Below are 25,093 nucleotides of genomic sequence, written 5' to 3'. Positions count from 1 at the left end.
TCCCTGACCCCCCCTGCCTCAGCCCCACTGGTCATATCTGTCCCTGACCCCCCCCTGCCTCAGCCTCACTGGTCATATCTGTCCCTGACCCCCCCTGCCTCAGCCTCACTGGTCATATCTGTCCCTGACCCCCCCTGCCTCAGCCCCACTGGTCATATCTGTCCCTGACCCCCCCCTGCCTCAGCCTCACTGGTCATATCTGTCCCTGTCCCGTCCCCCCCCCCCCCCCCCCCCCCTGCCTCAGCCTCACTGGTCATATCTGTCCCTGACCCCCTGCCTCAGCCTCACTGGTCATATCTGTCCCTGACCCCTGCCTCAGCCCCCCCTCCCCTCCCCTCTAAAGAAAGCTGTGTTCTACCAGCAGAGCTCCCAGACCAGAAGAACCAGAGCTCTAACAGTCACTGGAGTTGAGGAGCCCATGGTAATGTTGTCCAAATCTACCTGCTGTACATCAGTAATGTTGTCCCATTCTATATACTGTACATCTATCTACCTGCTGTACATCAGTGTTGTCCCATTCTATATACTGTACATCTATCTACCTGCTGTACATCAGTAATGTTGTCCCATTCTATATACTGTACATCTATCTACCTGCTGTACATCAGTGTTGTCCCATTCTATATACTGTACATCTATCTACCTGCTGTACATCAGTGCACCTCTGCCATATGAATATCCTCTCCCTCTGCAGCGTTTTAGTTTTGTCCCCCTCCCTCCTCACAAACGTTATGTATCAAGCTGGTGGTTAAGAATCTAGGACTTAGAGACTGGAGACTAGACCACCTGTTTCCCCTCCTGCTTCTGTGTTGTGACCCCTCAATGGGAGAGTTCAGCTCACGCACCAAGTCAATAAGTGTATATACATTTCTTCATACGACGTTCAGTGGCTGTGAATTTGTACATGTATGTGCGTGTGGTTGTGTTTGCTGCTCCCCTGATAGGTCCACACATCATCACCGCCTGAGATGTATTTTAGTCTGTAATGAGCAGTTTGAGTGTCTTATGTAGGTATGTTAGGTTGTACAGTAAGGTGTAAGTGTCTTAGGTATGTTAGGTTGCACAGTAAGGTTTGAGTGTCTTACTTAGGTATGTTAGGTTGCACAGTAAGGTTTGAGAGTCTTATTTAGGTATGTTAGGTTGCACAGTAAGGTTTGAGTGTCTTCGGTATGTTAGGTTGCACAGTAAGGTTTGAGTGTCTTAGGTATGTTAGGTTGCACAGTAAGGTTTGAGTGTCTTATTTAGGTATGTTAGGTTGCACAGTAAGGTTTGAGTGTCTTATTTAGGTATGTTAGGTTGCACAGTAAGGTTTGAGTGTCTAACTATGTATGTTAGGTTGTAAAGTATGTAAGTTTTAAGTGTGGTTTACTATATACAGTGCATTCGGAAAGTATTCATACCCCTTAACTTTTTCTACATTTTGTTACGTTACAGGCTTATTCTAAAATAAATAGTTTTTTTCCCCTCATCAATATTCACACACCACCCCATAATGACAAAGCAAAAACAGGTTTTGAGATATGCTTGCAAATGTATAAAAAACTGAAATATCACATTTACATAAAGTATTCAGACCCTTTTACTCAGTACTTTGTTGAAGCACCTTCGGCAGCGATCACAGCCTGTAGCCTGTGCTACAAGCTTGGAACACCTGTATTTGGGGAGTTTCTCCCATTCTTCTCTGCAGATCCTCTCAAGCTCTGTCAGGTTGGATGGGGAGCGTTGCTGCACAGCTATTTTCAGGTCTCTCCAGAGATGTTCGATCAGGTTCAAGTCCGGGCTCTGGCTGGGCCACTCAAGGACATTCAGAGACTTGTCCCGAAGCTACGCCTACGTTTTCTTGGCTGTGTGCTTAGGGTCGTTGATCTGTTGGAAGGTGAACCAGCGCCCCAGTCTGAGATCCTGCTCAGGATTTCATCAGGGATCTCTCTGTACTTTGCTCCGTTCATCTTTCCCTTGATCCTGACTAGTCTCCCAGTCCCTGCCGCTGAAAAACATCCCCACCGCATGATTCTGCCACCATCATGCTTCCCCGTAGGGATGGTGCCAGGTTTCTTCCAGACGTGACGCTTGGCATTCAGGCCAAAGAGTTCAATCTTGGTTTCATCAGACCAGAGTGTCTTATTTCTCATGGTCTGAGTGAGAGTCCTTTAGATGCCTTTTGGCAAACTCCAAGTGGGCTGTCGTGCCTTTTACTGAGGAGTGGCTTCCATCTGGCCACTCTAGCATAAAGGCCTGATTTGGTGGAGTGTTGCAGAGATGGTTTTCCTTCTGGAAGGTTGTCCAATCTCCACGGAGGAACTCTGGAGCCCTGTCAGTGACTATCGGGTCCTTGGTCACCTCCCTGACCAAGGCCCTTCTCCCCTGATTGATCAGTTTGGCTGGGCGACCAGCTCTAGGAAGAGTCTTGATGGTTCCAAACTTCTTCCATTTAAGAATGATGGAGGCCACTGTGGTCTTGGGGACCTTCAATGCTGCAGACATTTTTTGGTACCCTTCCCCATTTGTGCCTCGACACAATCTGTCTCGGCGCTCTACGGACAATTTCTTCAACCTCATGGCTTGGTTTTTGCACTGACATGCACTGTCAACTGTGGGACTTTATATAGACAGGCAATGGACTGAACAATTAATTGAATTTACCACAGGTGGACTCCAATCCCGAGTGACGCAGCGGTCTAAGGAACTGCATCTGTGCTTGAGGCGTCACTACAGACACCCTGGTTCGATTCCAGATGGAATCACAACCGGCAGTGATTGGGAGTCCCATAGGGTGGCAGACAATTGGCCTAGCGTCATCCGGGTTTGGTTTGGTGTAGGCCGTCATTGTAATTAAGAACTTGTTCTTAACTGTCTTGCCCAGTTAAATAAAGGTTAAATAAAGAATTAAAAAAATTATCAATGGAAACAGGATGCAGCTGAGCTCAATTTTGAGTCATCTGATACAGCTATTTAAAAAATATATTTTTAATACATTTGCAATAATTTCTTAACCTGTTTTTGCTTTGACATTATGGGGTATTGTGTGTAGATTGATGAGGGGGGGGGAAATAATTGAATCCATTTTAGAATAAGGCTGTAATGTAAAGAAATGTGGAAAAGTTCAAGTGATCTGAATAATTTTCTGAATGCACTGAATGTTAGGTTGTATGTATGTTTGACTGAGTCTTACTATATATGGTAGGTTGTATGTATGTTTGACTGAGTCTTACTATAAATGGTAGGTTGTATGTATGTATGACTGAGTCTTACTATATATGGTAGGTTGTATGTATGTATGTATGACAGAGTCTTACTATATATGGTAGGTTGTATGTATGTATGTATGACTGAGTCTTACTATATATGGTAGGTTGTATGTATGTATGACTGAGTCTTACTATATATGGTAGGTTGTATGTATGTATGACTGAGTCTTACTATATATGGTAGGTTGTATGTATGTTTGACTGAGTCTTACTACATATGGTAGGTTGTATGTATGTTTGACTGAGTCTTACTATATATGGTAGGTTGTATGTATGTTTGACTGAGTCTTACTATATATGGTAGGTTGTATGTATGTTTTACTGAGTCTTACTATATATGGTAGGTTGTATGTATGTATGTTTGACTGAGTCTTACTATATATGGTAGGTTGTATGTATGTATGTATGACTGAGTCTTACTATATATGGTAGGTTGTATGTATGTATGTTTGACTGAGTCTTACTATATATGGTAGGTTGTATGTATGTATGTATGACTGAGTCTTACTATATATGGTAGGTTGTATGTATGTATGTATGACTGAGTCTTACTATATATGGTAGGTTGTATGTATGTATGTATGACTGAGTCTTACTATATATGGTAGGTTGTATGTATGTTTGACTGAGTCTTACTATATATGGTAGGTTGTATGTATGTTTGACTGAGTCTTACTATAAATGGTAGGTTGTATGTATGTATGACTGAGTCTTACTATATATGGTAGGTTGTATGTATGTATGTATGTATGACTGAGTCTTACTATATATGGTAGGTTGTATGTATGTTTGACTGAGTCTTACTATATATGGTAGGTTGTATGTATGTATGACTGAGTCTTACTATATATGGTAGGTTGTATGTATGTATGTATGTATGACTGAGTCTTACTATATATGGTAGGTTGTATGTATGTTTGACTGAGTCTTACTATATATGGTAGGTTGTATGTATGTATGTTTGACTGAGTCTTACTATATATGGTAGGTTGTATGTATGTTTGACTGAGTCTTACTATATATGGTAGGTTGTATGTATGTTTGACTGAGTCTTACTATATATGGTAGGTTGTATGTATGTTTGACTGAGTCTTACTATATATGGTAGGTTGTATGTATGTATGACTGAGTCTTACTATATATGGTAGGTTGTATGTATGTATGTATGACTGAGTCTTACTATATATGGTAGGTTGTATGTATGTATGTATGTATGACTGAGTCTTACTATATATGGTAGGTTGTATGTATGTATGTATGACTGAGTCTTACTATATATGGTAGGTTGTATGTATGTATGTATGACTGAGTCTTACTATATATGGTAGGTTGTATGTTTGACTGAGTCTTACTATATATGGTAGGTTGTATGTATGTTTGACTGAGTCTTACTATATATGGTAGGTTGTATGTATGTTTGACTGAGTCTTACTATATATGGTAGGTTGTATGTATGTTTGACTGAGTCTTACTATATATGGTAGGTTGTATGTATGTTTGACTGAGTCTTACTATATATGGTAGGTTGTATGTATGTTTGACTGAGTCTTACTATATATGGTAGGTTGTATGTATGTTTGACTGAGTCTTACTATATATGGTAGGTTGTATGTTTGACTGAGTCTTACTATATATGGTAGGTTGTATGTATGTTTGACTGAGTCTTACTATATATGGTAGGTTGTATGTTTGACTGAGTCTTACTATATATGGTAGGTTGTATGTATGTTTGACTGAGTCTTACTATATATGGTAGGTTGTATGTATGTTTGACTGAGTCTTACTATATATGGTAGGTTGTATGTATGTTTGACTGAGTCTTACTATATATGGTAGGTTGTATGTATGTTTGACTGAGTCTTACTATATATGGTAGGTTGTATGTATGTTTGACTGAGTCTTACTATATATGGTAGGTTGTATGTATGTTTGACTGAGTCTTACTATAAATGGTAGGTTGTATGTATGTATGACTGAGTCTTACTATATATGGTAGGTTGTATGTATGTTTGACTGAGTCTTACTATATATGGTAGGTTGTATTTCAAGTTTGAAAGCTGTTCTATGTGGTTTGTTTGTCATTGTGTGTTTGTTTTTTCTAAAGCTGTCCTGCTTCTGCTGGCCTGCTTCTGTGAGTTTCTGAGGAGCCGCAGTATTGTAGTACAATAGTACTAGGCTACTTGTTGTACTGCAGTACTGTTTTCTTGTTGTCAATAAGCCACTCCCACTCCCACTGTTTCTATATTTCTTATCAATGTGTAAAAAAATAAATTAAAAAAATACAGTTTACACACAAGTTTCTTCCAGGTGGCCATATTGTCCTGCCCGAATAACATTTGCTTCTCTTGCTTGGTTCAGTCTCAGTCGTCAGCCTATGCCCTGACCACACCAGGCCTACCTCCAGGATGGGAGGAGAGGAAGGACGCCAAGGGACGCACGTATTACGTCAATCATAACAACCGCTGCACCACCTGGACCAAGCCTATCCTCCAGGTACTTAGAGGCCTCACCTGGTGCACGGAGAGACTGCATGGGCCTGGACTTACTCCTTCTTCTCTCCTCTGTCCTCATTCCATCGGGGCATTTCTCTGTGCCTGGGTACAACATCCACTGTTCTCTTTGTCCCCCTCTTCCTGCCGTCCTGTCTTAAAGTGTGGCTCTGGGTGCATGCCTTACTTCAGGTCACCTGGAGTGTGTGCCCATCTTCCTCCCTCTCCTCTTACTCTGTTTCTTACTATGTGCCAAATACTAACTTGAAATGTGCACGTAACTCGTAAGTATTGATGAATGGGAGATTTCAGTGGAAATTTAAAGTGGTGTGCGTGTATCTCATGCATTCTATCTACACACATTGGATGATCTCTCCTCTGCCCGATCATCTCCTTACCCTGTACCCCTCACGTTTTCATCTGTCTATCACACACAGCCTTGTTCCTCCTTCTACCTGTGTTAACTAAAAAAGTCTCTCCCTGACAGCACACTGAAGACGAAGCGAGTACCTCTGACTCCGGGGCTGCAGCTGAAGCCGCCTCCACCTCTTCCTCAGCCAACAACAATAGTCATCTGATTGAACCGCAAATACGCCGCGCCCGTAGTCTCAGTTCCCCTACCGTTACCCTGTCCTCCCCCTTAGAGGTGAGATTATCCAGCCTGTCCTGTAGGACTTCCTTACTTCAATCTCTCCTATCTATCTAACTGATGAGAGCGCCCCACCACTACCCTACCCGCCCTCTAGACAACACTTGTCTTTCCTCCCCTTTTCATCATCTGCTCTCCTCCCATCTAACATTCTCTGTTCCGTCATCTGCTCTCCTCCCGTCTAACATTCTCTGTTCCGTCATCTGCTCTCCTCCCGTCTAACATTCTCTGTTCCGTCATCTGCTCTGTTCCGTCTAACATTCTCTGTTCCGTCATCTGCTCTGTTCCGTCTAACATTCTCTGTTCCGTCATCTGCTCTCCTCCCGTCTAACATTCTCTGTTCCGTCATCTGCTCTCCTCCCGTCTAACATTCTCATGTTCTACCTTTAGTCTCTGATTCAGGTTCAGCCTCTATCATTGTCCTGTCTGTCTCCTCTTTCTGTCTTTCAGGTTCAGTACCACTCTGCTGCATGCCACTGTTCTCTGTCCTTCTCGTCCCTTGACCGTTGTAATGCTGTTTACCTCATTTACTCCTTCTCTGTCAGTACTTTCACCACCTTCAGTTTAACCTTGTGTTACGCTGTGAGAGCATCTTTCATCTGAAGATCATTTTGAAGCTGACATTTTATTTTTAAACACCACAACCTTCAAGCAATGTCATTCAATTCAGTCATCTGAATATAATAATGAATTTCAAAGTGCTGAAGTCTGACTGATTTGTTGAACCATGGTGAGGCTTGGCTTGGCTTAGCTATGATCAGGGACACATCTTTTCCCTTTTCTAATCTCCTCAAGGTGTGATCTCTCCAGAGTTAACTAAGGCTACATCCCAAATGGCAACCTATTCCCTACATAGTCCATATTGGGTTCTGGTAGAAGGTAGTACATCATGAATAGGGTGCCATTTGGGACGTAAGGAGAGAGACCCATTCATATGCAGCCCAGGCAATGGACAAACTCCATAGGCTAGAGAGGGAGGGAGAGATTCATTCATATGCAGCCCAGGCAATGGACAAACTCCATAGGCTAGAGGGGGGAGATTCATATGCAGCCCAGGAAATGGCCTGAAACTCCATAGGGGAGGGAGGGAGAGATTCATTCATATGCAGACCAGGCAATGGACTGAAACTCCACAGCTTATGGATGCAGGACCCTGTCCTGGAAGTTGGTCATGACTAATCTGCTATGAGATGCAATGAAAAGCACTGAACGCATGACTTATTCTCCATACGACAAGTTTACCTGTGATTGGTCTAGGCTTGTGACAGTAGGGCACAGCCCTCCTTATTGGTCACCGGATGCAGTCGCGGCCAAAGTACACCGAATGTAAGAGAGGGTAATATTATGTGGTGGACTGAACGGCTCTAATGTGTGACTTGATAAACCACACATCAGTATTCTGTTACATCCCCTGTCCGTTAACCCCCCCCCAGGCTATGGGCTGAAGGAAGTGTCTTCATTGAGCTTCCGAAAAGATCATCTGGTTCCCAGAGTCCACAATCACAGATGTGACAGTCTACACAGCCCATTATTGCATTTGTTGGCCTCATCTAAAAGACGTTATGTCACAATAGATTGAGTGGTTCTGCCTCTTTAATATCTGAAGCAAGTTTTCGGGCTGGATGGGAATATGCGGGACAAAGCTCACCCTGTTATTTATCTGTCTGTCATACCCTTTGTCAAGCCTTATTGTGGTATTGAATCATTTGTATACACTGTGTGGAAAGGAAATGGCTGAGAAATACCTTTTTTACGATGCTTCTTAAGAGATGACACATCTATTCTCAGTTCAATGTGTTGATGATATGCTTTCGGAGAACTCGGTGGCAGTGGAATTGTTTTTATTTTCTAAGATTGTCTTTAACGACGCATTCTGATTTCTGCCACCACTTGATTTGACAATGTTTCATTACCAATAGAGTATAGAAGGTGTTAGATATCCGGGCGGAAGGAGAGAACCAGAACGGTGTTTCTTTGGGTCATCTAGAAGGTGTGTCGGTGACCTGTGTTCGGGTGATGTTGAAATGTTACATAATCGTGATGAAGTGAGGTTAGCAGCTGTTGGCCCTATCAGGTTAACCTCACTCATCACGGCGTGTGTGTTGGAATGCGTGTGTGTTGGAATGCGTGTGTGTCGGCATGTGTGTCGGAATGCGCGTGTGTCGGCATGTGTGTCGGAATGCGCGTGTGTGCTCTTAGCCTTATATTCAGGGGAATGTTGTGATTTGAACGATTATTGTCCTTTTTTTAATGGTCTTTTTGTGTTATAAAAACCTTAGTCTAAGCCTTCTATTTGTGGAAAAATCACCCTGATTAACTCTTTAGTCATATCCCAGTTTAACCTGATTTACAGTTGAAGTCGGAAGCTTACATACACTTAGGTTGGAGTCATTAAAACTCATTTTTCAACCACTCCACAAATTTCTTGTAAACAAACTATAGTTTTGGCAAGTCAGTTAGGACATCTACTTTGTTCACGACACAAGTAATTTTTCCAACAATTGTTTACAGACAGATTATTTCACTTATAATTCACCGTATCACTATTCCAGTGGGTCAGAAGTTTACATACACTAAGTTGACTGTGTCTTTAAACAGCTTGGAAAATTCCAGAAAATGATGTCATGTCTTTAGAAGCTTCTGATAGGCTAATTGACATAATTTGAGTCAATTGGAGGTGTACCTGTGGATGTATTTCAAGGCCTACCTTCAAACTCAGAGCCTCGTTGCTTGACGTCATGGGAAAATCAAAATAAATCAACCAAGACCTCAGGAAAAAAGAAATTGTAGACCTCCAAGTCTGGCTCATCCTTGGGAGCAATTTCCAAACACCTGAAGGTGCCACGTTCATCTGTACAAACAATATTACGCAAATATAAACACCATGGGACCATGCAGCCGTCATACCGCTCAGGAAGGAGACGAGTTCTGTCTCCTAGAGATGAATGTACTTTGGTGTGAAAAGTGCAAATCAATCACAGAACAACAGCAAAGGACCTTGTGAAGATGCTGGAGGAAACAGGTACAAAACTATCTATATCCACAGTAAAACGAGTCCTACATCGACAAAAAAACATATCCTGAAAGGCCGCTCAGCAAGGAAGAAGCCACTGCTCCTAAACCGCCATAAAAAAGTCAGACAACGGTTTGCAACTGCACATGGGGACGAAGATCGTACTTTTTTGGAAAGATGTCCTCTGGTCTGATAACTGTTTGGCCATAATTACCATTATGTTTGGAGGAAAAAGGAGGAGGCTTGCAAACCGAGGAACACCATCCCAACCGTGAAGCACGGGGGTAGCGTCATCATGTTGTGGGGCTGCTTTGCTGCAGGAGGGACTGGTGCACTTCACAAAATAGATGGCATCTTGAGGTAGGAAAATAATGTGGATATATTGAAGCAACATCTCAAGACATCCGTTTGCAAGTTAAAAGCTTGGTCTCAAATGGGTCTTCCAAATGGACAATGACCCCAAGCATACTTCCAAAGTTGTGGCAAAATGGTTTAAGGACAATGGGAGATGGGAGAACCTTCAAGAAGGACAATCATCTCTGCAGCACTCCACCATTCAGGCCTTTATGGTAGAGTTGCCAGACGGAAGCCACTCCTCAGTAAAATAGACATGACAGCCCACTTGAAGTTGGCCAAAAGGCACCTAAAGACTCTTAGACCATGAGAAACAGCATTCTCTGGTCTGATGAAACCAAGATTGAACTCTTTGGCCTGAATGCCAAGCATCACATCTGGAGGAAATCTGGCACCATCCCTACGGTGAAGCATGGTGGTGGCAGTATCACTACAGTGAAGCATGGTGGTGGCAGCATCATGCTGTGGGGATGTTTCCTGCGGCAGGGACTGGGAGACTAGTCAGGATCGTGGCAAAGATGAACAGAGCAAAGTACAGAGAGATCCTTGATGAAAACCTGCTCCAGAGCACTCAGGACCTCAGACTGGGGTGAAGGTTCACCTTCCTACAGGACAACGACCCTAAGCACACAGCCAAGACAACGCAGGAGTGGCTTCGGGACAGGTCTTTGAATGTCCTTGAGTGGCCCGGACTTGAACCCGATCGAGCATCTCTGGAGAGACCTGAAAATACTTGTGCAGCAACGCTGACAGAGCTTGAGAGGATCTGCAGAAAACAATTGGAGAAATTCCCCAAATACAGGTGTACCAAGCTTGTAGCGTCACACCCAATAAGACTCGAGGCTGTAATTGCTGCCAAAGGTGTGTCAACAAAGTACTGAGTAAAGGGTCTGAATACTTATGTAAATGTCGTATTTCAGGTTTTTATTTTTAATAAAATAGCAAGAAATAATAAAGTTGTTTTTGCTTTGTCATTGTGTGTAGATTGATGAGGGGGAAAAAACGATCCATTTTAGAATAAGGCTGTCATGTAACAGGATTTGGAAAATGTCAAGGGGTCTGAATACTTTCCGAATGCACTGTATAAATATATATCTTTTACATGTATTTAACCCTATTTTGTTTGTCACTAAACTATTTCCATATACTTCCATTCATTTTTTTTATGCAGGTCCTGGGGACTTTAAGATGAGTCTTGTGAGACTTTTGGGCATTCTAGAGTAAAACGAGTGAAATGTACGTGTTCGTGAGAGACTCAACTTTCCACATAGGTGTCATATTAGTGTGTAGCCCAAACTGTTTGGACGCTACAGAGAGAAGTTGGCAGGCGAGGCTGTACCGACTTCAGACTAGTCCCTTGATGCTTGTGGGGGGTCATAGAGCAAAACGGTGTTCGTGAGAGTCTCGTCTTTTCACAGAAAAAGTTTGTAGAAGACTGATTTTTCCAGATGTCTCATGGTGTGACAAACACCGCTCTAGCCTTGCCACCTTTCACTGCAGATGCGGGAGGCGGTGATACCGGTGGATTTGAAGACACAGGCCATGCAAAAGAAAACATCTCTCTAGCTTAAACTGCTGGGTTTTTGATGTGGATTTACTTATTTAGATTGACGCATGGGTGCGTCGATAGAGTCTCTTACGGGGTGAATACTGTTCATTATCAGATGCGTTATTAATTATATTATAAAACCTCAAGCTAAAACAACATGGAAAGGAGCTAGGGATCAGGTGGTAATCTCCCTCTAGACTTGTTTATTACAGAAATTCAAGTCCACAGTTAATTACACTAATAGGCCTTAGGTCATATGTAATTATGATGCTGCATTAGCTTGGAAATCACTTGAACAAGGTTGTTCACGTCAACTGGAAGGAGAGTTAATTAAAGATTGGAAGAGGGAGGAGAGAGTAGATTGAGGTGAAGTCCTCATTGTCAATGTGGTCATTTACATTTTTCATAGGAGATAACAGAATAATTAAGACAACCTTTTTCTCTCGTATTAAAAGTCAGATATCATCAAGGAGCAGAAAGATAATGTTTTTTTTTAGGGTTGTGTAGGTACTGGCCTAATTAAGTTGAACAAATTTGCTTTAAAAGTGATTGGGAAGTTAAGACTAGAAATCAGAACTTTTTTTCCGTGCAACAAATTGTTGCTAGTTGCTAGGAATTTCCTTTTGTGTGCGACACACAGGAGCTAAAGACATCCAAGTCTAAATGGGTCCATCCTTCACATTCTAATCTGTTCCGTTGGGTTCTGTCCTACTCTAGGGGGCGGCCAACAACATAGCTGTGCGTCGGGCGGTGAAGGACACTCTCTCCAACCCCCAGTCCCCCCAGCCCTCCCCCTACAGCTCCCCAAAATCAGGACATCAGTCCCAGCAGAGCTTCCTGCCCCCGGGGTGGGAGATGAGGATAGCACCCAACGGAAGACCCTTCTTCATTGACCACAACAGCAGGCTCACCACATGGGTGAGATGATACTGCTACTTCTAATTCTTCTTTCGTCTTCCCTCTTCTTTGTTTTCATCATCGTCTTGCAGCTACTGGTTCTACTGCTTATGTACAGTATCAGCCAGTCCTCATACACTGCCCTTCCCCTTGGCCCTTCCCCTTGGCCCTTCCCCTTGGCCCTTCCCCTTGGCCCTTCCCCTTGGCCCTTCCCCTTGGCCCTGCCCCTTGGCCCTGCCCCTTCCCCTTGGTCCTGCCCCTTGGTCCTGCCCCTTGGCCCTGCCCCTTCCCCTTGGTCCTTCCCCTTGGCCCTTCCCTTTGGCCCTTCCCTTTGGCCCTGCTCCTTCCCTTTGGCCCTGCTCCTTCCCCTTGGCCCTGCCCCTGCCCCTTGGCCCTGCCCCTTGGCCCTGACCCTTGGCCCTTCCCCTTGGCCCTTTCTTTGGCCCTGCTCCTTCCCCTTGGCCCTACCCCTTCCCCTTGGCACTTCCCCTTGGTCCTGCCCCTGGGTCCTTCCCCTTGGCCCTTCCCCTTGGCCCTTCCCATTGGTCCTGCCCCTTGGCACTTCCCCTTGGTCCTGCCCCTTGGTCCTGCCCCTTGGCCCTGCCCCTTGGTCCTGCCCCTTGGCCCTGCCCCTTGGCCCTGCCCCTTGGCCCTGCCCCTTGGCCCTGCCCCTTGGCCCTGCCCCTTGGCCCTGCCCCTTGGCCCTGCCCCTTGGTCCTGCCCCTTGGCCCTTCCCCTTGGTCCTTCCCCTTGGGTCCTCCCCCTTGGTCCTTCCCCTTGGTCCTCCCCCTTGGTCCTTCCCCTTGGTCCTCCCCCTTGGTCCTTCCCCTTGGTCCTCCCCCTTGGCCCTTCCCCTTGGTCCTCCCCCTTGGCCCTTCCCCTTGGCCCTGTTATCTGCTGCTGTCTGGTTATAATGCTAACCATTCTGTTTTATGTTCTTATGACTGTTAGTACTTTTTTTAAAGTATTGACCTGCCCAAGGACTATAGAACATTAGCTGGTTGGATAAATCTGTCATATTTACAGATTGTTGATCAATGCAAATTGGTGATGTTCTGCCAAGTTGAACAGCCTAAAAAGAAGCTTTCTGCTCAGACCCATTGGTCTAAAAACAAAGTGTCTGAGCCAACAGCTAACAGCTCTAGTCTACAGTATTGACTAGAGGGCGCGATGGCGACCTCAGGTGTACAAAGGTAGTATCAAAAATAATTCGCTCAATCTCATTTCGTCAGCCCCAATATACAGTAGTTAGACCTCCTTAAGAAATGTAATCAATTCGATTGTAGTAGGAGAGATTGTAAGCGAAGTGGGGACATTTATTTTTGTGTGGTTAATAAAGATTGTGTGGATAGTTATCTATCTGAAATTAAATGATTGGCCCCTCCTGTGTCAAATTGACAGCATATTGGATTATTTAGATCTGAACATAGTCTCTCTCTCTCTCCTTCCTCTCTCTCTCCTTCCTCTCTCTCTCTCCTTCCTCTCTCTCTCCTTCCTCTCTCTCTCTCCTTCCTCTCTCTCTCCTTCCTTTCTCTCTGTCCTTCCTCTCTCTCTCCTTCCTCTCTCTCTCTCTCCTCTCTCCTTCCTCCCTCTCTTTCCTTCCTCTCTCTCCTTCCTCTCTCTCTCCTTCCTCTCTCTCTCCTTCCTCTCTCTCTCCTTCCTCTCTCTCTCTCTCCTTCCTCTCTCTCTCCTTCCTTTCTCTCTCTCCTTCCTCTCTCTCTCCTTCCTCTCTCTCTCTCTCCTCTCTCTCTCCTTCCTCTCTCTCTCTCTCCTCTCTCCTTCCTCCCTCTCTTTCCTTCCTCTCTCTTTCCTTCCTCTCTCTCTCCTTCCTCTCTCTCTCTCCTTCCTTTCTCTCTCTCCTTCCTCTCTCTCTCTCTCTCTCTCCTCTCTCTCTCCTCCCTCTCTCCTTCCTCTCTCTGCTCCCTCTCTCTCTCTCTCTCTCTCCTTCCTCTCTCTCTCTCTCTCTCTCTCCTTCCTCTCTCTCTCTCTCCTCTCTCCTTCCTCCCTCTCTTTCCTTCCTCTCTCTATCTCTCCTTCCTCTATTTCCCTATCAGGAGGACCCGAGGTTGAAGTATCCAGTCCACATGAGAACAAAAGCCTCTCTGGACCCTGGTGACCTGGGGCCTCTTCCTGTAAGTACAGTTTATAACCTCTTTTGAGCCCTTCATAACGCCTTCATAAACCCTTCATAACCCCTTTATAACCCCTGCACATTTCTTTTCAACATTAAACCTTTCATATCACTTTTACAGAATGGGGCGAAATCATCAATGTACAAAATATGCAGCATTAATTGTTGTTGCTCGGAATAATTTTCCGTTCTGAGATTATAACTAGGGCCGAGACGATACCAGTATCACCATACTCGTTTTGTATCGTGGCAATGAAACAAAACACAAAGCGGATTTAACTTCTTTAGGAAAACAGCGCTAATGTTGGAAACAAACATCATTATGTTGTCATCCAGAGTCCCATTTCTTTCTTTTCCAAGCTGTAGCACATCATATTTTACCCACAGCTGGTTTTTAAAAGGACCAAAGAGTGTCGATAAGCTTTGTGTTTTCATTGTTGCCATGGGAAAAGTATTGCAAAGCTGGTATCGTCCGAGACCTAGTTAATACCTGGTCCTCCTTTTGAGGTTGTTATTGTAGAACTGCTTAAGTCATGGACTGGCCTGGCAAAGCTTTGGAGTGGAAGCACACGTTACCTTTTTGTTTTCGGAGTGTGGGAATGAAGCAAGCCGGGCAGGCACAGTGTGGAATGAGAGTAGAGTATTGCTGAATTCCAAATGTGAATCATTCACTAGCCTCTACTACCTAGGAACTCTGTAGCTCTAAAGACACTGGGATGTGTATCTTTCCCTTTCAAGACAATTCGATACGTATCTAGATACATGGGCTCTGATAAGATACAGGAACCATACATTTTAGGTTGAAACAATTCGGTTTGATTAGAGGAACGAATCAATTTGATTTGATTAGAGGAACGAATCAATGCAATTCGGTTCGACGCAATACGAACAATTGTTGCATAATCACATTCATTTTCCATTCTAAATGAAAATCTGCTGCTGATGGAGCTCATGAGCTGGGCCTCTCTGAGCTGGGGCCTCTCTGAGCTGGGGCCTCTCTGAGCTGGGGCCTCTCTGAGCTGGGGCCTCTCTGAGCTATTGATCTATATGTTTATGGTGTAAGGGAAACTGGGCACTATCAGTTAGTGGGAAATGTTTTCAGTTTGTCCCCATTTGTGTACATTAAAAGTGTTAGCAATAGTGATGTATCAATATTTATATGTTTTTACCATCTTTACCCTATATATAAAAAAATATAAAAAAAAGACCATATATACTGATTGTTTCAAGCAAAACTTCCAAAATGATTGCTGATAGTGAACCTGAACAAGCGAAATAGAATTTAATGTAAGCCCAGATCAGCATGTATAGGCAGATAGATTTAACATTTATGGCTACTTTTATCCCGGGAAAACACCATTTTCAACAGCGCATTTGATAAAATAATAACCTAGCAAATGACATTGGTTGTGACTCAACCAGGCAGCAGGTTGCCTAGTGGTTAGAGCGTTAGACTAGTAACCGAAAGGTTGCAAGATCGAATCCCCGAGCTGACAAGGTAAAAATCAGTTGTTCTGCCCTGAACAAGGCAGTTAACCCATCCAGGCCATCATTGAAAATATGAATTTGTTCTTAACTGACTTGCCTAGTTAAATAAAGGTTTTATAAAAATAAATTAAATGCCTAATTCCGCGCAAGTCATTCTACAAACATTTGAATGCTGAAGGTGACGAGCAGATGTGCAAGATCAGAAATAAGCCTCTCATAGATCAGCATGCGAAGCTGCACACAACGAGCTGTTTGACCAGGCTACTGATATTACTCGGGTTGTTCGGCAAAATGGCGTGTAGATCAATGACTGTCAACGTAATTACATGCTTAGTTTGACAGTGACGGAGAAGACCCAGTTGTCACAAAATATTAGGTATTTCCTGAAGGTTGTAAGATAATAATTTGAGCAGCAAAAAAATAAATAAGCGGAAATTCGTAACGTTTGAATCTATTTCCTGACCGGCGCATTCTACATTTCGATCTGTTTGTGGTACCACTGACCGATGCTTATCGGGGAATCGTTACATCTGTACGTATAAGCAATTGTCACAATTTGACAAACTCTCACTTCGAGGAGAATGCACACACTTGACATGTAGCTGTACCGCTTATTCTTCTAAATGACATGAGGCTTCCTGGCGCTAGTGGTGTGTTTGTTTTCTCTCTGTTCTCTCCATGGCGTGGGGGGGACGTCTTACTGGCAGACCCTACCAAACCTACCAGAGGAGGTTGGTGCTGAATGCAACCGTACAGCGCAGCCTCTCTCTGCCTGCATTGTCTTACTGTGACTGCCTGCCCTATGCCCTGTGCTGCAAACTGCACTCTCTATCTCTCTCTCATAACTGGCATGATGGTTAGATGACTGTTGTCTCATCGCTCCCCCCTCCTCTCTCTATGCTCGTCCCCCCCCCCCCATCACCCCCTTCTCATTCTCCATCAGAGTCCCCCAGCCCACACTCAGCCCCCCTCAGACTGCACAATGTTCAGTGTCTGGGGTAGTGGTCTCCAGGGAGGGTAGTGGTCCCCAGGGAGGGCAGTAGACCCCAGGGAGGGCAGGAGTCCCCAGGGAGGGCAGTAGACCCCAGGGAGGGCAGTAGACCCCAGGGAGGGTAGTGAAGAGGGCAGTAGTCCCCAGGGAGGGTAGTGAAGAGGGCAGTAGTCCGCAGGGAGGGTAGTGAAGAGGGCAGTAGTCCGCAGGGAGGGTAGTGAAGAGGGCAGTAGTCCCCAGGGAGGGTAGTGAAGAGGGCAGTAGTCCCCAGGGAGGGTAGTGAAGAGGGCAGTAGTCCCCAGGGAGGGTAGTGAAGAGGGCAGTAGTCCCCAGGGAGGGTAGTGAAGAGGGCAGTAGTCCCCAGGGAGGGTAGTGAAGAGGGCAGTAGTCCCCAGGGAGGGTAGTGAAGAGGGCAGTAGTCCCCAGGGAGGGTAGTGAAGAGGGCAGTAGTCCCCAGGGAGGGTAGTGAAGAGGGCAGTAGTCCCCAGGGAGGGTAGTGAAGAGGGCAGTAGTCCCCAGGGAGGGTAGTGAAGAGGGCAGTAGTCCCCAGGGAGGGTAGTGAAGAGGGCAGTAGTCCCCAGGGAGGGTAGTGAAGAGGGCAGTAGTCCCCATGGTGAGTAATGAAGAGGGCAGTAGACCCCAGCGAGGGTAGTAGTCCCCAGGGAGGGTAGTGAAGAGGGCAGTAGTCCCCAGGGAGGGTAATGAAGAGGGCAGTAGTCCCCAGGGAGGGTAATGAAGAGGACAGTAGTCCCCAGGGAGGGTAATGAAGGGGGCAGTAGACCCCAGGGAGGGCAATGAAGAGGGCAGTAGTCTCCAGGGAGGGCAGTAGTCTCCAGGGAGGGCAGTAGTCTCCAGGGAGGGCAATGAAGAGGGCAGTAGTCTCCATGGAGGGCAGTAGACCCCAGGGAGGGTAATGAAGAGGACAGTAGTCTCCATGGAGGGCAGTAGTCTCCATGGAGGGCAGTAGTCTCCATGGAGGGCAGTAGTCTCCATGGAGGGCAGTAGTCTCCATGGAGACTACTGTCCTCCATGGAGGGCAGTAGACCCCAGTGAGGGCAGTAGACCCCAGGGAGGGTAATGAAGCGGGCAGTAGACCCCAGGGAGGTTAATGAAGAGGGCAGTAGACCCCAGGGAGGTTAATGAAGAGGGCAGTAGACCCCAGGGAGGGTAATGAAGAGGGCAGTAGACCCCAGGGAGGGTAATGAAGAGGGCAGTAGACCCCAGGGAGGGTAATGAAGAGGGCAGTAGACCCCAGGGAGGGTAATGAAGAGGACAGTAGACCCCAGGGAGGGTAATGAAGAGGACAGTAGACCCCAGGGAGGGTAATGAAGAGGGCAGTAGACCCCAGGGAGGGTAATGAAGAGGGCAGTAGTCTCCAGGGAGGGTAATGAAGAGGGCAGTAGTCTCCAGGGAGGGCAGTAGTCCCCATGGAGGGTAATGAAGAGGGCAGTAGTCTCCAGGGAGGGTAATGAAGAAGGGCAGTAGTCTCCAGGGAGGGTAATGAGGAGGGCAGTAGTCTCCAGGGAGGGCAGTAGTCTCCAGGGAGGGCAGTGAAGAGGGCAGTAGTCTCCAGGGAGGGTAGTGAAGAGGGCAGTAGTCTCCAGGGAGGGTAGTGAAGAGGGCAGTAGTCTCCAGGGAGGGCAATGTAGAGGGCAGTAGTCTCCAGGGAGGGCAATGAAGAGGGCAGTAGTCTCCAGGGAGTGCAGTAGTCCCCAGGGAGGGCAATGAAGAGGGCAGTAGTCTCCAGGGAGGGCAATGAAGAGGGCAGTAGTCTCCAAGGAGGGCAGTAGTCTCCAGGGAGGGCAGTGAAGAGGGCAGTAGTCTCCAGGGAGGATAGTGAAGAGGGCAGTAGTCTCCAGGGAGGGCAGTGAAGAGGGCAGTAGTCTCCAGGGAGGGCAGTGAAGAGGGCAGTAGTCTCCAGGGAGGGCAATGAAGAGGGCAGTAGTCTCCAGGGAGGGCAGTAGTCTCCAGGGAGGGCAATGGAGGGGGCAGTAGACCCCAGGGAGGGCAGTGAAGAGGTCAGTAGTCTCCAGGGAGGGCAATGAAGAGGGCAGTAGTCTCCAGGGAGGGCAATGAAGAGGGCAGTAGTCTCCAGGGAGGGCAATGAAGAGGGCAGTAGTCTCCAGGGAGGGCAGTAGTCTCCAGGGAGGGCAGTAGTCTCCAGGGAGGGCAGTAGTCTCCAGGGAGGGCAGTAGTCTCCAGGGAGGGCAGTAGTCTCCAGGGAGGGCAGTAGTCTCCAGGGAGGGCAGTCGTCTCCAGGGAGGGTAATGAAGAGGGCAGTAGTCTCCAGGGAGGGCAGTAGTCTCCAGGGAGGGTAGTGAAGAGGGCAGTAGTCTCCAGGGAGGGCAGTGAAGAGGGCAGTAGTCTCCAGGGAGGGCAGTGAAGAGGTCAGTAGTCTCCAGGGAGGGCAATGAAGAGGGCAGTAGTCTCCAGGGAGGGCAATGAAGAGGGTAGTAGTCTCCAGGGAGGGCAGTAGTCTCCAGGGAGGGCAGTAGTCTCCAGGGAGGGCAGTCGTCTCCAGGGAGGGTAATGAAGAGGGCAGTAGTCTCCAGGGAGGGCAGTAGTCTCCAGGGAGGGTAGTGAAGAGGGCAGTAGTCTCCAGGGAGGGCAGTGAAGAGGGCAGTAGTCTCCAGGGAGGGCAGTGAAGAGGGCAGTAGTCTCCAGGGAGGGCAGTAGTCTCCAGGGAGGGCAATGGAGGGGGCAGTAGACCCCAGGGAGGGCAGTGAAGAGGTCAGTAGTCTCCAGGGAGGGCAATGAAGAGGGCAGTAGTCTCCAGGGAGGGCAATGAAGAGGGCAGTAGTCTCCAGAGAGGGCAGTAGTCTCCAGGGAGGGCAGTAGTCTCCAGGGAGGGCAGTAGTCTCCAGGGAGGGCAGTCGTCTCCAGGGAGGGTAATGAAGAGGGCAGTAGTCTCCAGGGAGGGTAGTGAAGAGGGCAGTAGTCTCCAGGGAGGGCAGTGAAGAGGGCAGTAGTCTCCAGGGAGGGCAGTGAAGAGGGCAGTAGTCTCCAGGGAGGGCAGTGAAGAGGGCAGTAGTCTCCAGGGAGGGTAGTGAAGAGGGCAGTAGTCTCCAGGGAGGGCAATGAAGAGGGCAGTAGTCTCCAGGGAGGGCAGTGAAGAGGGCAGTAGTCTCCAGGGAGGGCAGTGAAGAGGGCAGTAGTCTCCAGGGAGGGCAGTGAAGAGGGCAGTAGTCTCCAGGGAGGGCAGTGAAGAGGGCAGTAGTCTCCAGGGAGGGTAATGAAGAGGGCAGTAGTCTCGAGAGAGAGGGTAGTGGTCCCGTGGAGGGTGGTGAGGAGGGTAGTGGTCCCGTGGAGGGTAGTGGTCCACTCTATTCTATTCCGGTCTGCTGCATGATGTGAGTGACCTCCCTTTTTATTTTCCCAGTCTTCACCATATGAAGTAAAGGTATGGTGTTCTTCCTCCTGATACACAGCCGTCTCTCTACCCAACTGGGACAGGGTCAGACTGAAGCTAGTGGACCAATCTAATCTCGCCCCTGGCCTGCTCTCTCTCTCTGTCCCACTGACAGTCAGTGTGTTTGTGGCTCGCTGCGTCACTGTCACTGTGGTCACTGTGTCGATGGTGGTGTACTGTACCGGTCTGGATGGTCACTGTATCAATGGTGTACTGGTCTGGATGGATGTGCTGGTATTACCAGGTGTAACTGGTGCCACTCCTACTGTCTGTCATCCCCCATCTGTCTGAGTCAGTTACTCACTGTGCTCTCTCCTCTAGCCTGGCTGGGAGGAACGCGTGCATGCAGATGGCAGGACCTTCTACATTGACCACAGTAAGTTCCAGGGCTCTGCCTCTCTACCTGTGTTAATGTATTGACTGTTTTCATCTCTTTCTCTTGGATACTTGAAGACCATCTCTCTTCCTCAAACGGTGAGACAGTGTTTCTCTCTCGTTCTCGATTTCTTTCTCGCTCAGTCTTTCTCACTTGCTCTCTCTCGTTCTTTGTCGCTCTCGCTCTACTAACCTCCCTATGTGTTTTTTTCTCTCTTTGCCTTTTTTCTCTCGTTGCCTAAGTCCTAACTTATTACATACACAATCCCGTTCACAAAAATGAATCACACCTACAGACAGTGAGTCACGTGGCCGGCAGATAGGCATCAAGGCGTTCAGTTACTGTCCGATTGAATGTGAGAATGGGAAAAATGTTTGACCTAAGAGACTTTGAGCACGGTGCCAGGCGTGAGGGATCCAGTTTCACAGAAACGGATGGCAGTGTTTAGGGTTTACTGAGAATGATACGACAAACAAAACACATCCAGTCAGCGGCAGTCCTGTGGGCAAAACATTTCTGACATATTTTGGAATGTCCCTAAGAATTCAGGCAGTCCTGTGGGCAAAGGGGTGTCCGACCCGGTACTCGGTGTACCTACTAGGTGTACCTAATAAACTCGGCGGTGCGTATATCCAGACTTTTTCCACATTTTGTTACGTTGCAGCCTTACTCAAATCGATTTTATAGACATCTTTGTCCTCATCAATCTGCACACAATACCCCATAATGACAAAGTTAAAACAGGTTTTTCTAAATGTTTTCACATTTATTAAAAATACGGAACAGAAATACAATATTTACATAAGTATTCAGACCCTTTGCTATGAAACTCGAAATTGAGCTCAGGTGCTTCCTGTTTCCATTGATCATCCTTAATATTTCTACAACTTGATTGGAGTCCACCTGTAATAAGTTCAATTGATTGGACATGATTTGGAAAGGCACACACCTCTCTATATAAGGTCCCACATTTGACAGTGCATGTCAAAGCAAAAACCAAGCCATGAGGTCGAAGGAAATCTCCGTAGAGCTACGAGACAGGATTGTGTCGAGGCACAGACGTGGAGAATGGTACCCAAAAAATGTCTGCAGCATTGAAGATCCCCAAGAACACAGTGGCCTCCATCATTCTTAAATGGAAGAAGTTTGGAACCACCAAGACACTTCCTAGAGCTTGCCGCCCACGCCAAACTGAGCAATCTGTGAAGGGCCTTGGTCAGGTGACCAAGAACGAGAGGGTCACTCTGACAGAACTCCAGAGTTCCTCTGTGGAGATGGGAGAACCATCTGTGCAGCACTCCACCAATCAGGCCTTTATGGTAGAGAGGCCAAACGGAAGCCACTCCTCAGTAAAAAGTACATGACAGCCCACTTGGAGTTTGTTTATTTTTGAGGGGCAGGGACTGGGAGACTAGTCAAGATCGAAGGAAAGATGAATGGAGCAAAGTGCAGAGATCCTTGATGAAAACCTGCTCTAGAGCGCTCAGGACCTCAGACTGGGGCAAAGGTTCACCTTCCAACAGGACAACGACCCTAAGCACACAGCCAAGACAACACAGGAGTGGCTTCGGGACAAGTCTCTCAATGTCTTTGAGTGGCCCAGCCAGAGCCCGGACTTGAACCCGATCAAACATCTCTGGAGAGACCTGAAAACAGCTGTGCAGCGACGCTCCCCATCCAACCTGACAGAGCTTGAGAGGATCTGCAGAGAAGAATGGGAGAAACTCCCCAAATACAGGTGTGCCAAGCTTGTAGCTTCACACCCAAGAAGACTTAAGGCTGTAAAGGGTCTGAATACTTATGTATATATGATATTTCAGTTTTTTATAAATTTGCTAAATTTGTCATTATGGGGTAGAGTGTAGATTGATGAGGGGGGGAAAATAAATGTATTACATTTTAGAATAAGGCTGTAACGTAACAAAATGTGTACTCCAGGCGTCTGAATACTTTCCTTACACTGACTATACTAAACATTAGGAACACCTTCCTGATATTGTGTTGCACCTACCCACCCCCACCTACCCGTATGCCCTCAGACCAGCCTCAATTTGTTGGGGCATGGAAAGAGCATGTTCTTAATGTTTTGTATGCTATATATAGATATATACAAATGTATTTGTTTTTGTGATGGAAAAACATTTTCAGTGTAAACTTAAATGTCTAGAACCAGATGTAAAGTAGGTAGAGAAGATAATGGACATATATATATATATATCTATTTTTATTTTTATTTTTTATTTTTATAATATCATCTTTGAGAACTAACAATGACCAAAATTAAAGTGAGGGAGAAATAAAAATTCCCCCCAAAGTTAATTTGGTTATGTTTGAGAAAAAGAACACAGCATTCGCCTTGATGTGTAGAAGAGCAGGACGTTGACTTAAAAATGTCTCTACACCGCCAAGACGGGGGCCTCTACAGTCTTCCCATTGTCACGCCCCCCTGCCCCCACATTAAGCTCCTTTTGATACAGAAAAACCCTGGGTGTCACTGTAGAGTCTCTCTGTCTGTCTGTTCTCATAGATCAATACCTCTGAATCTTTGTCTCAGGCTACCTGCATTCATTATTCAAAGCTTCACAGTGTGCTCAATTTAACAAGCAGGATGTCAGCAGTCGATGTTGTGGCTGACTGACTCATTGAGTGAGTGATGGAATGCATTTCACAGATGAATCACAAATGACAACAACAAAAAAAAATTGAGGATGTAAACCTTTCTTTGAAGAATTTTTTTTTTCTGCTACAGCTTTAATTTAATGGTATATTACGGTATAAAGTATAACCATATTCCTGACTGTTATTTTGTCACCTTCAGACACCAAAGCCACTCAATGGGAGGATCCTCGTCTACAGAGTCCTGCTATCACAGGGCCTGTGAGTAATCTCTGGTTAACTATGAGGCGAAGATATTGTCACCCACAGAGATCCTTTTTAAATTACTAGAGGGGCTATGTCCATTGTTTCACGGCAGATAGCGAGACGGCAGTCTGCACTGATCTGTCTAACTCACAACAAAAAAAAGTTTGTTCAGCATATTGTAGCCAATGTTACCACAGTGAAATTGTCCACTGAACCCCCTTTCATTCTTAAGTCAGTTAGTCTTACCAGAAAACTACAGTATTGTACATGGCAAAGATACTGTCTTTTACAACCATGATAAGCCACCCTTTCTCTCTCTAGCATAGACAGGGCCTGTGAGTATGTGTGGTTTTCTATGAGCCAAATATACAGTTACCATCATATACAGTATTGTGGTTTAACATAAGGCAAAGATACTGTCCCCATGATGCCGTATACAGTATTGCACATTACAAAGATACTATCTTTCATGACCAAGATAAGCCACTCTCGCTCTAGAATAGACAGTTCTATTGACTGACTACCACTTGTTTGTTCCATTGCAGGCTGTGCCATACTCTAGAGAATTCAAACAGAAATACGATTACTTCAGAAAGAAGTTGAAGAAACCGGTAAGAAATGTTACCTTGCTGCTCAACATTTTAGTGCATTTTAGTGCTCAACATTTTGCGTTACAAAGTGGGATTAAAATTGATAGAATTGTAATTTTTGTTGTCATCAATCTACACAAAATACTTTGTCAAAGTAGAACTAAAATTATATTTTTAAAGATGAATTTAAAATGTAGTCTTTACGTAAGTATTCTGTGCAAAAACACTTTACCTTACCTCACACATCCTAGTTAACATTAATCTAAAGAGAAATTAGTCTTTCTCTTTGTGTGTTCCCTGGTTAGAACCACTGAACGAGGCTTTTATCCCAAACGTTTGTGATATGAACAACCATCCATCCCCTGTACAGATAAATAATACTTAAGTAAACTCAACTTAAATAAACTGGCAAACTACGTTTTAGAATAAACGTGTGTTTTTTGGTTTGTATTCCCTTTTAGGTGCACTGAATGTGTGTGTGATGTATTTTCATCTATTGTGTCCCCAGGCGGACATCCCTAACAGGTTTGAGATGAAGCTGCACAGGACCAACATCTTTGAGGAGTCGTATCGCCGTATCATGTCTCTGAAGAGACCAGATATCCTGAAGGCCCGCCTCTGGATCGAGTTTGAGTCAGAGAAGGGGCTGGACTACGGAGGTGTGGCCAGGGAGTGGTTCTTCCTGTTGTCTAAGGAGATGTTCAACCCTTACTATGGACTCTTCGAATACTCAGCCACGTATGTATTGTCTCTATCATTGTCCACCACTTATAGCAACTTACAGAAGTACAAATGAAAATGTGCACATTTCTCATTCGTTGGTGCAGTTTGGTAATGGCAGCTGAGGAAGAGACGAGTTCTGGGGTCTGCAGCGCACGTTACTGCAGCGCACGTTACTGCAGCGCTTCCCAAACGTTTATAGTGTCTATAACAGGAACGAGAAATTCTAGAGATGGTCATGAAAAGAGACACAGCCAATTTCCTGTTTTAAGGGCTCCATCTTCCTCTCGTTCACTCTGGCTTCCTGACAATCAATGCTTTCCTCAG

At 45.9% G+C, this 25,093-nt stretch overlaps 1 protein-coding gene across 13 annotated transcripts in view; it reads left to right on the top strand.

Moving 5' to 3' along the window:
* nedd4l (NEDD4 like E3 ubiquitin protein ligase) overlaps window positions 1-25,093 on the top strand; it is a 105,769-nt gene that overhangs the window by 66,719 nt on the left and 13,957 nt on the right. For 8 of the 13 annotated variants that reach the window (XM_031826143.1, XM_031826142.1, XM_031826141.1 and 5 more), the window contains 10 exons: window positions 365-421; window positions 5,607-5,741; window positions 6,225-6,383; window positions 12,020-12,220; window positions 14,254-14,331; window positions 20,540-20,594; window positions 20,672-20,692; window positions 23,413-23,471; window positions 24,002-24,067; window positions 24,555-24,784. In XM_031826143.1, coding sequence (XP_031682003.1) covers window positions 365-421; window positions 5,607-5,741; window positions 6,225-6,383; window positions 12,020-12,220; window positions 14,254-14,331; window positions 20,540-20,594; window positions 20,672-20,692; window positions 23,413-23,471; window positions 24,002-24,067; window positions 24,555-24,784 — 1,061 coding nt within the window. The remainder of the gene's footprint in view (window positions 1-364; window positions 422-5,606; window positions 5,742-6,224; window positions 6,384-12,019; window positions 12,221-14,253; window positions 14,332-20,539; window positions 20,595-20,671; window positions 20,693-23,412; window positions 23,472-24,001; window positions 24,068-24,554; window positions 24,785-25,093) is intronic. The other 5 variants (XM_031826148.1, XM_031826136.1, XM_031826140.1 and 2 more) reach the window with 3 other exon arrangements.

Source organism: Oncorhynchus kisutch, linkage group LG6 (assembly GCF_002021735.2).
Source record: "Oncorhynchus kisutch isolate 150728-3 linkage group LG6, Okis_V2, whole genome shotgun sequence".
NCBI lineage: Eukaryota > Metazoa > Chordata > Actinopteri > Salmoniformes > Salmonidae > Oncorhynchus > Oncorhynchus kisutch.
This window is presented reverse-complemented; position numbering and strand designations above follow the sequence as displayed.